Here is a 12,117-nt window from a genome sequence, read left to right as displayed (position 1 = left end):
ACTGTGTTTCCTATTTGTGAGATTTCAATCAATTAAAGGAAGTCAATAAAGTATGGAGAGCTCACAACAGACATGGTTCAGCAGGAGTCAAAATTATAAGCCTTGTGTTAAGGCTTAATATAAGTTCTAATATGTAGTAGTGGAAACAGAGGGAAGAAATTTAGAATTCTCTAGGGTTGCAACAATGGTACTCTTGATTCTATCATGGAAAGATTTAAGAGGCGAGGAAATAAGCATCTCTTTCAATTTTGCCCTCAAACTCAGGAGGTCTCAAGAAGGGTTAGATCTGAGGCAATTCACCCGTGTTTACCAGAAGACACAAGCTGTTCACAGATGAAATAAGCTAGTCTCTAATATAAGCAAGGAAACAAAATTGATGCTAAAGCTAATGTTGTTCCTGACACATGACTAGAAAAATCCCCAGATTCATTAGTTGGAATAAATGTTCTTGAATTGGGTGACATTAAACACATATGCTGGTGTTTAGAAATGTCAAAGAAGTAAAACTCAAAGTTAGTTTAGAAATTTCAAACAGTAAAGCTCAATAACTATCAAAGTTTCTCTAAATTACAAGTCATAGTAACATTTAAGAACAAAGTATTACTATACTACAATAACTACTCTTGCAAAGCTTTTTGCAAGTACTCAAATATTACTATAAAATTCTAGTAAAATTTAAACCTACTTATTCCAGATCCTATTGGACCCATGTTAGAAGCTCCTATTCTTCCTGCAAACCCTCCAATCATTGCACTGCCTAAACAAGGATGGAAAGATAATAACTAATTAATAATCATACTTTAAAATTCCCAAAGTACTATGCTCTCAGAAGATGTATAAAAACTGAAAAATACAAAGTCTTCTAAAAATAGGGTTCAGATACGTAACTGAAAAAGAGAGCTAGTACGTTAAAATCTCTAAAGTATTTTTCTTCAAGTAATAAACTGCATGAAACATTTTAAATGTCTACTTTTTCATCAAAAAGAGAGCCAAATTCTAAAAATATAACCTGCAAAGAAAAGGAAAAGTAAACAGCCAGCCCTACCAAGTCTACCAAAGGAATCTCCAAAGCCTCGATTTATTCCAATATCACCACGTCCAAAATCTCTCTCCATGCTACTAGTCATCGCACCACGGTATAGCTCTGAAAAGATTATGCAACAAATTAACCCTTTTTCAAGTATTATCAATAAACAGTAATCTATTTAGGAAATTATTGAAACTATACTGTAAAGACAGCAAAAGTCACAATATAGAAAGTCTGTGATTCACCCAACCTACTTTCTATGCCACATATATCCCAGTCCTGCTATATCTGTCCTCATCCCCTAGTGCCCATACATCCTCTGAAAATTCTATGGTATCCATCCCTAAGTAAAGGGGGGACATTTTTAATAAGAAGGAAAATGAAATGTACCACACATATCCCACTATATACATTTACCTACCTCCCATTCGACCAACTCCTCCAAATCCTCCCATGCTATTCATTGCTTCCAGACCACCAAACCCAATTCCTATGAAATAAAGATTAAGTTTGAGATGTGACTGTCAGTTGTATAGCTGAACGGTGCATTTTGTAAATGTTAAGTCTCATCAGTAAACCCTTCACCTACCCTACCCTTGTGCAACTGCTTCTTAACACATCACCTTCCATAGCCCTTAAGTATGTACCAGGCTCAATTTCTGCTCACAGCCTTTAGGATGTGAGCCAATAGTAAATCATGCTTTGTTTTCCTTAGAATTCTCAACATATTTCTAATTCACTCAACATGGTGATGGGTACATACAAAAAAAAAAAGAAACAAATACTTATACATACCTCCTCCAATTCTATTCATTCCTCCAAAACCTGGACCATCCATTCCCATACCTCAAATGAAATACACAATATTTACTTTCAATAAACTTTATTTTAATGACTAAAGAATGATATAATGCAAGAGCACAATAGATATAACACTGGTCTAGTCACAGTGGAACACTAGAGAAGCAGCAGGGCACGGGCAGGATGGTTTAAAGTGCTATGCCATAGCAGTTGTCTAATCAAGAGTCTTTAAAAAGGCCTCTGTGAATATTCATTAGTCAAGAAAACAAAATTCACTGGTCATGCTCACATTCGGTTAGAGGATATCTAGGATTGGGCAAGAGTTCATTATTTTTTCAGCTCACACACACAAATATCACTACACCAGATTGAGAAATCAGGTCTCCTTTAAACATGGCAGCTAAGGGAGCAGTAAAAAATTAAAGAATAAAAATAGTATGTGTTTAAGAGGGCAGAAGGCCTAAGAGTAAGGGAGAAAATTTCCACCCGTTTAGATGAAAATGATTATTTTAACTATCCTCACAATTTAAACTGTAGCTATGCACCTCAACAAAAACAGGAACCAGAGAGCATTTATCAGTTCATTAATTAAAATAGCAATTCTCAAAATATGGTATGGGGATCTTTGAGGGTTCAATAGATCAAGACTATTTTACTATTCAAATAATACTAAGATATTGACTGTTTTACTCTCACTTTCCCCTAAGTATATGTGGAATTTTCCAGAAACTACACAATAGATGGTATTGTAATGAACTGATTCAGAAGCAAATATAAGAACATGATTATCTTGCATTAAGCCAAACATTAAAGAGATGCAAAAAAAGGTGAAATATCACTCTTCTAATTTTTGTTTCCTTAAAAACTACATTTATGTTAACACATAATAAGTTTATTATTATTTTAATATGCAAATTTTTAAGTTCTAATTTTTAATCTCTAATAAGTAAATACCGACAAATATAACCACATACACAAAAGCACTTAGGAGTCCTCAAATTTTAAAAGTATAAAAGGGTTCTGAAACCAAAAAGCTTAAAACTTAATTTTCAAAGATAAACTGTAGATTACTCTAGGTGAAGAACCAAACAGCTATCTGAAAAGCTACCTTCCCAACTATTCAAATTTAAATTGCTTACAATATGGTAGTATTTCACCCATTCCACAAAGAAAGTATATCCATAATATACAAGGCACAGACAATGAATATTCTCCTTTGACAGTTCAAAATCCACAGTGCTAAAAGGCTAACTGTAACATGGCTGGCCTCAGAGGAAGCCTCCTGACCTTTGCCCAATCTCTTTCATATTCTCTGCTCTCAAGGTTTCATTCCTTTTTCAGACTAAAGTAACATCTTAAATATTCAATTATAAACTAGAGTTCTTTCAAGATTATTACAAACTAGTAAGTATAAGCTTTACAATCTAGCAAATGTATCATTTAAAACAAAATAATAAGGTTAGAATACTTACCACTTGGACCTAAATTTCCCATTACACCACCTATGTTCAACTGGCTGGCACTAATAGGTTGTCCACCTGGACCAAGTCCCATTCCAATGCCTCCAAGACCACCTAAAACACAAATAAGGATGTTATTATCAATTTATATTTGATCAACTAACTGCCACTGAAAATTTCACAGCTATATGTTTGTAGTAGTATTTCTAAAAGTTTGAAAATTTGTAAATAAGAGCACCAGTTCTTGTTTTCATTGAAATGTAGCACACTGAGGCCTTACTATAATATCATTTATTAAAGAAAAGTGTTTTATGAAGCAGGTTCATCTTATATCACAGTCAAATGCATAATGAAAAAGAGTAATGAAATACTAAGAGCATTCTGAATCACTTTATAAATGACCTACATATCTAAAATATGTAGGTACTGAATCTGTAGACCCTCTTAAAATCTAGGAATTACTTTTAGATGGTTCAGAAGAAACTAAAAAGTCAACAACCAAGTAAACATAATATTGAATAAAGCGAATGCTATATTACCTAGTTTTATCATTGACATAATTATATGGTATCTTAAGTGTTTTCATATCTGTTATGCATAGATGAGGTAATTTTTGAGACCTTAAGTTACCTGCAAAATGCTATGTGATTAAGCTAACACTAGAATTCAAGTTTTCTGTCTCTAAATCCAGTATTCTTTTTACTTCTCTTAAACTACTTAAGTTCACTGAAAATAGACTCTAAAAAGATAATCTGATGACCTTAAAGACAGTGGGAACTGTTTTACTCTACTAACTCTGAGTTTGGTTTTAAAGTTCCTGCTAGTCAATGGAGCAATTAGTAAGTGCTAAGGGTTGAGAAAACCATATATTATATACTTTTTTTTTTTTTTTTAACAGTACAGAAGCATGTTGTGTTAAGTTGGAAAGATCAGTGTGACCTGGTAAAAGAAATACCTTTTTTCAGTTCAGTCCCTAAAAATGGTTCAAAGCAATAGCACACTTAACCATCAACAATGCTCATGTCTACACATAACACTCTTATTTTCATCTCTGATACCATTCTTCACTGAAAGGAACCAGGACTCTTTGAAAGTAGGCCAATTTCATATCTCAGGAAAAGAAAAATCATGGATCTGGGAAATTCCATTCTTAGCAGAAAGTAAGAATATCAGAGGCATAAGAAATGAAGAAGCCTCCACTTGCCAAGTTACAATAATTTCAGCAAAGGAAGTGGAAGTGGAGGGAGAAAGGAAAGAATAAACACATTAAAAATAATTAACTTAAAACATCAAACTGATTCTGTCAAAGTCTATGAATTCATACTACATCTCAGTAGAAGAGTACATAAAACCATAAATCTTGAAAAGAATAGATATAAAATAAATATGAATATAATAAAGGATTATTTTTAATCTAAATAAATTGAAGAGTTCTAATGGTGGAAAAGAAAATTGAAAGCCCTTACTTCACAGCCAGGATCTTAAAAGATGACACCCTGAGCGATAAGGAAGGGCAGAAAAGGACTGCCCTACAAAGGGAGAACAGGCAATATTCAAAGACATGTTAAGCTGAGAATTTTCCAGAATTTATTTTAAAAAACTGAATTCTCAATTGTGAAAGCCCAATGAAGGATAATCCACACCCACAATGTAGTAAAACTATATGTCAAAGACAAAGATCTTAAAATCGGCTACATGAAGAACACAGCTTACCTACAAAGAAAGGACAATTCAGCTGATAGCTGACTCAATAGCAATAATGGAAGTCAGAAGACTGGAATATTTTTAAAGTGCTGAGAGAAAATAACTACCTTAAACTATATAACTTCATCTTCTAAGACATTTATAGATGAATCAAAATTGAGAGAATTTACTAACAACAGATACTCATTGAAAGAGCTTTTAAAATATATGTTTCAGGGGGCAAAATAATAGTGCCATGATCTGTGAAAGCAAATAATAAGTAAGTACAAATAATGCCTATTTTGTGGGACTGGATAAAAAGTAAATATATAACTAAAACATTAAGCAATAATAGCATGTAATTCAGTAGGAAAATGATTAAAATTAGAGCACTCAAAGGTCATTTGGCTTTTGAGAATAATCCTATTAACTTCAGACTTTATATCAGCATATTAAAATATTCAGGATAACCACTGAAAGGGAAAGATAGGAGAAAAAGAAATATAAAGTAAATATTTGTACAAAGCAGAAAAAATACTAATAAAACACAAACTAAGATAATGGGAATTAAACCAAATAAATCTATAAAGTGAATAAACAAAACAAAGCTGTTGTATCTACATTACTATTAGACAAAAGATGTAGAGGCAGTTACTAAATATGAAATCACTCTACAATGATAAAATCTTGACTCACTAGGAAAATGTATCAGTTCTATACTTGTATGCATCTACTAAATTAGTTTTGACATTAAGTAAAAATAAGAAAAAGCAGATAAATTCATCTTAATAGCATAGGATTTTACCATAAATATATCTCAGTAATTGATAGCACAAGCAGACAAAATTACCAGCAAAGGTGTAATTTAAATGATTAACAAACTTGACTTAATGGACACAGGGCTTTCCAGGTGGCACTAGTGGTAAAGAATTCGCTTGCCAATGCAGGAGACCCAAGAGATGCAGTTTCCATCCCTGGGTCGGGAAGATCCTCTGGAATAGGAAATGGCAAACACAGCAGTATTCTTGACTGGAAAGTTCCATGGATAGAGGAGCCTGGAGGGCTACAGTTCATGGGGGTCACAAAGAGTCAGACACAACAGAGCGACTGCACATGCACACACACACAACACACGCAGAACAGTATACTGAACACCTGAAATATTTACTAAAATGTATTAGGCCACAATAAAAAGCCCAAATTAGTTAATTCCAAAGAATCACAATCATACAGACATCTACAGCCACACTAAGTTAGAAATTAATAAGAAAAAACCTATACATTTGGAAATTCAAAAATACATGACTTAGGAAGAAATCATAATGGTAATTTAATAAAAATTAAATCACAATAAAGACACTCTAGCACAACTTGTATATAGTGGCCAAATTGATAGTCATAACTACTTGTATTACAAAAGAGGCTACAAATTAGTGAAGTATACGTTCAACTTAAGGAGTTAGGACAAAACTAAGAGACTAAATCCAAAGAAATAGAAAAGGAAATAAAACTAAGAGCATAAACTAAGATATAAAAAATGGAATTTACTTCTTCAAAAGCACTAATAAAATCGACAAATCTCCAAGCAAAACTGACTAAGAAAAACAGAGGAATTGCAAACCTTTGGAATTTAAAAATGACAGAACTATAGCTGCGGCACAAATTAAAAGAGACTATTTTATGCCAACAAATCTGAAAATGAAAAAAAATGGTAAAATTCTCAGAAAAATAGAAATTACCACAATGGACTCAAGAAGCAACAGTAAATATAGTAAATAATAGTATATAAATAGTAGTAAATAAAGTTAATAGGTAAAAATCTTCCCCTAAGCACTACACACCACGGACACTTTTACCAATGTTGAGAGAACAGAGCATTTTCAGGGAAAGAGAACAAATTCTCCTGAAAGTAGTATTGTTTCTTATAACAGAAAAATTAGAATAACCTAAAATACACACACACATATATTTACAAAATGTGGCATTAGCCACTAAAGTGAAAGGATTAGAGCTACAATTTTTCAATATACATGAAATCTCAAAAACAATGTTAAACCAAAAACAGCAAGTTGCAGAATATGAACAATATAATTTCACTCACACCCAATTTTGAATCCAGCAAAACAATTTCATATAACATTTATGGATATATAAATGTGTAATCAAATTATTAAAATGTAGATAAAATGATAAACACTGTATCCATAAGTTGCTTCCTCTAGGTAAAGTTATCTAGTGGGAGGTGGTAAGAGGAGAATCTTTATCTATAAAATGTTATTTTAAAGAAAAATCACCTAAAACAAATATGGTCTGTGATAGCTACATGAGTGATTTTATATTTGTCCAAATTAACAGTTTATGATAAAAAAACTTTAATAATAACCAGAAAAATGTAACAAAAAGAATAAGAGTATTTACTGAGTGCTTACATTATACCAGAGCTGTTCTACGCACTTGACATGTATTATATAGTAACTCACGTAATACTCATGCCAATCCACAAAGTAGGTACCATAAGCATCCTCACTTTGAAGATGGAGCATTGAGACACAGATGTTAAGTATATTGCTGTTTTATAATCCTTTGGAAAATAATTTGATAACACTGATCACTTGAAAACCTATAAATCTACTTCAAGGTATCTATCCTGAGGAAATAACCAAAAACATACCAAAAACTTGTATACAAAAAGAAAAGAAAAAGGGAAAACTCTGTTGGTGATTAAAGGAAAAAAAGTTAACATACCCAAAATATAGGTAACACTGAAATAGTTATGGAGCATCCATATGATACGTTAATAGCCAATAAAAAAATTTTAGAAAGAATTTATAACAAGGAATAGTGCTTACATTCTAATGCTAAACAAAAAAAAATAGAAAATTATTTATGTGGTAGTTCTCAAATATGTAAAAAAAAAAATACACATATAAGGAAACACTGGAAGGAAATTCACAAAAATGTTATAATGGAGGTTATTTATGGATAATAAAATTACAAAGACTTTCTCCCCACCCACATAAGACCTTAACAAACTTTTTAGTATATACTGCTTTTATAATCAGGAAAAACTACAAAAAGGAAAAGAAAAGTGGCAAATATTTATGTCCTCAGTCTTCCTAATCAATCAGGACAAACTAGTTCCATAACTCAAAACATCAAACGGAGGAGGGCCAGCAGGGATGCGAGCGCAGAAACAGGCCTGTTCGCACAGGACAGCCTGCACTGCTCTAGGAGCAGCGTCACTTACGCGGCAACTGTGGCGCTTTACTGTCGTGTGAACGGTAGTCTTCATGAGGGACAGACTTGTCATCCTAGTTGCAAAAAAGTTTATTATATGGTTAATATACAATTTAAAAGATCTGTAACACAGAAGAAAGCAGGTAAAATTTGAGGTTGGAAAGTTGAAGTGATACACAGGAACTCACCATTTTCACATGCATAGGTCTATCAAACAAAAACTGCCCATTGAACATAGCTGTTGGTTCAGTCAAGGAAAGCCAGTCAGGACAACTATTAAATTATAGTTGAACACAAACACATCTTTAATAATCACATTTAGCATCAAACTACCCCTAATATTTTAATCAACATCTTTTAATATTTTACTTATTTGTATTAGTCTCTTCCACATACTCAAAAAAAGCTTCAATTCTTTGCTTTATAGTTTTATTTTATAAATAAAATATATTTTAATCCAACCACTGAGAAAAGAAAACTAACTAGGCATCATTTAAAGTGACTATGTTAATGTTCAATGAGATACATTACTGTCGACAACATGTATACAATTAGTTGTAGTAGGAAGAGAAAGTAGGAAAAAGTTAATACTAGGGCTGTATAATATGGCTAATTCAAGTTTTAAGAGTGACTTTAGTACTTGGACATAATAAAGGTTTTATGCACTGGAGACAAAATTCTAATACACATTTCTAAGTAAGGCAACCTTAAATTCCATGATCCCCACAAAATGGTATCAAACTTCAACCTTATTAAACAATGCTCAAGTATAAATCAGGATACAAATTGCTTGAACTGCTTCAATTGCTTGTTCAAAAGTGACTGTGCCCATTCCTCTGCTCTTGCCATCTTTGTCTTCTTTAATATCTGCCCGCTTTACAGTTCCAGCTATGCTGAACACTTCCTTTAGCTTCTTCCAACCAACTTTGAAGTCAAGCTTAATATAAAATCATATAAAGTTACATACCTATTAACCCCTCTCCCCACTTAATACAAATCATTTCCAAATTCTCAAAAATATAAAGAATTCTAATTCTTGTAAAACAGTGTATCAACAGTATCAAATAGAAACATCTTAAGTTGTTAAAGATCAGTAAGCTACATCTATGTTGTTCCTTACCCTTATTTTTTTCAATTCTCAAAAACAGCCTCTCAGTGCTGCTCAGTCCTGTTTTGTACATTTGAAACTTTCACATCTATTTTTACTGACAGAAATTCAGATTTTAGAAAGTATGATTGATATCACTGACTTTCAAAAGCTTAAGACAAACCAACGACAACATGCACATTCACAAATATCAAATCTAAAGAAAGAAATCCACTTACCAATATGACTAAAATTACATTCAATAATAGTACATAATATCAAGAACTGTTTGTTTATAAATTCCACAGTTCTATTTTTAAAAATCCTAAATACTTGTGTTTATACTCTAACCTTGTATTTATGGACTCAAATTGGGTTTGAGTTTATGATAATTACTGTTTGGCTTACTTTAGTTAAAAACAAGCAAAATGTTTTATAAACCTGTAACCCATTCATCTAACAATCTCATGATTAAAACTAAATATCTGAATGGCAAAATTTTAGAATAAAGCTTAAACTTACATTAGCAACAAAAATTGTGGAACCAAGTCTACCAGCCTGCAAATTACTGATAACCTCAGGAGGAATGTTTGGATTATTGAGAATGGAAGGTGGTAAATTCATCAATCCCGATCCCATATCGGGTACATGTCCTCCTGGAAATGATCCTCCCGTTCGTTGCAATGCCCTACGAGCATTTTCTCCATCAGGATCCTATAACACACAGTGAATGTTAAATGCCACTATATACATCAGTAAATCTGTATCACTAAAATAACAACTTCAAATTCTACAGCAGCTATCCAAACTGCTCAAATTACTGGCCCTCTTGAAGAGTGAGCTTTTTCTCATCCAGAGAATCCAGTCTCATAAAAACCTGTGGACAGACAAAAGATTTCAGTCTCCAGGGATGTCAATTAAATACCTCTTTCCAATCACTAAAGTCACTTAAGAACTTGAAATTAGTTTAATTTTGTCCTCACACAGGTATACAAATATATGGCACATACACATACAAATAACTCAAAGAGGCAAATACTTACTGTGACTCTTTCCTTTTCAAAATGCAGGGATGAATTCTCACCACTATACACCCAAAGCAATGTCAAATTCATATTACCTCAAAGCTTTCAATAGCAGAACAAACTATTGCAAAACCCAGAAATACTTGGGTAGAGGGGAACTGTTACAATCTGCAAATTTTATTCCTGAACAAAAGAGAATTATATACACGTTCCAACCTCAAAAATGATTATAATTTGAGATGGAGAGAAGAAGATAAAGAAAGGCTAAGTACCAAGTAAAGAATGGTACTAAACATTGTTTGGTTTTGTTTTCTTTAGTTCATTAACTTTTAAGAGAAACATTCTGCCTTTAAACAAAACTAAAAAAAGGCAAGCTTAAACATACTCCTCACTTATCTCAGTAGAGTACAAAATACAAAAACCACATAAACACCCAGACTACTACTATCTGCAATACCAAATGATTACGATACATGTAACCATCTACATTCTACTCTGCTGGTCCTGGTCAGGGAATTCTAATGAAAAGAAAGCTGGGTGACTTTAATAAGGAAGCCTAGAAAGCCTTCCTAGCCTTTCTAGGAAGGCTAAGAGAAGAGAAGGTGAAGTGAATGTAAGAATAAAGGTATTCTGGCATTCAATGTATTCCATCATGATGAAGAAATAAAAAAGCAAAGAAATGTTCTGAAGAATGCTACATAACTTTTTAAGTTAATAAATAAATGTTTCAGGCCTAAGGTTTCAAAAACTTGCACAAATACAAAACTGAGAATAGTGGTTACCCATGGTGGAAGGAGGAGGACATAGCAGGGGAGATGCTTCATGAGCCATTAAGATAGTCGGTTTCTCCTTAACATCTTAATATTAATAAAGCATATTGCTATATTTTTATGTATGATATACATATAAACCCATATACACACAAAATCACACACATATATACCATAAAACATATATAAAACACAACTTATGTAAAACCACCTACTACAGCATGGTTTTTAGTCCTCCGTTCCCATTAGGTGTCAGTCTGTCTGTCACTGTCTACTATTGCTATGAGAGAGCCTATAATTTTATAACTGCTACTAAGCATATTTAAGTAAATTTAAAAATGTAATTCTAATATCTGTTAATGAACATTGGAAATATACTTTTCCCTAGACTCAAACTAGTATTTCTCAGCAATGATCCTAGCCACCCATGTGAAAATCAGATAATTTCAAGAAAGGAACCTTTAGAGATAATAATCCAGAAAAGTTAATTGAATAAAGAACACCTTATCATTTAGCTCGGCCAACTCAATCATTCTTCTCTTTAGGAAGTTAAAAATAAGAAGTATTCTATATCACCTTGGATCACATAAATCTGTTATAGGGTCTCTGAAATATTACCAAGATCTACAATGTGCTAAAACTTAAAAGAACACAAACAGAATGGGCTTTGTTCCCAGTTAAAAAAATAACAAAACAAACACAGAACCTATAATACTTGTGTGTTTTTTTGGCCCCACTGTGAGGTTTGTGAGATCTTAGTTCCTGGACCAGGCACTGAACCCCAGCCCTTGGCAGTGAGAACACAGAGTCCTAACCCACTGGACCACCTGAGAATTCCCTGTAATACTTGTCTTTTGAAGAGGAATAGGAAACATCATAAAAAAAGCAAGTCATAATTCTCAGAATTATAATTTCCTACATGGTGGTTGTTCTACAAATGTTACTTCCTTATGGGAAATTATTAGGGTATCAACACATTTCTGACAAATTGGTCCTGGCTTATGCATGAAAATTATTTAATACCAAA

General features: G+C 32.7%; 1 protein-coding gene across 3 annotated transcripts in view; it reads right to left on the bottom strand.

Moving 5' to 3' along the window:
* The window catches only part of MYEF2 (myelin expression factor 2), a 39,903-nt gene that overhangs the window by 17,942 nt on the left and 9,844 nt on the right, over positions 1 to 12,117 (bottom strand). The window contains exons 6-14 of one of the 3 annotated variants that reach the window (XM_005211820.5): positions 9,818 to 10,009; positions 8,992 to 9,145; positions 8,397 to 8,446; positions 8,219 to 8,282; positions 3,301 to 3,402; positions 1,823 to 1,873; positions 1,449 to 1,517; positions 1,046 to 1,144; positions 686 to 757 (exon numbers count right to left, since the gene is read on the bottom strand). In XM_005211820.5, the coding sequence (XP_005211877.1) occupies positions 686 to 757; positions 1,046 to 1,144; positions 1,449 to 1,517; positions 1,823 to 1,873; positions 3,301 to 3,402; positions 8,219 to 8,282; positions 8,397 to 8,446; positions 8,992 to 9,145; positions 9,818 to 10,009 (853 nt within the window). The remainder of the gene's footprint in view (positions 1 to 685; positions 758 to 1,045; positions 1,145 to 1,448; positions 1,518 to 1,822; positions 1,874 to 3,300; positions 3,403 to 8,218; positions 8,283 to 8,396; positions 8,447 to 8,991; positions 9,146 to 9,817; positions 10,010 to 12,117) is intronic. The other 2 variants (XM_005211821.5, NM_001102085.1) reach the window with 2 other exon arrangements.

This window comes from Bos taurus, chromosome 10, assembly GCF_002263795.3.
Source record: "Bos taurus isolate L1 Dominette 01449 registration number 42190680 breed Hereford chromosome 10, ARS-UCD2.0, whole genome shotgun sequence".
Lineage (NCBI taxonomy): Eukaryota > Metazoa > Chordata > Mammalia > Artiodactyla > Bovidae > Bos > Bos taurus.
This window is presented reverse-complemented; position numbering and strand designations above follow the sequence as displayed.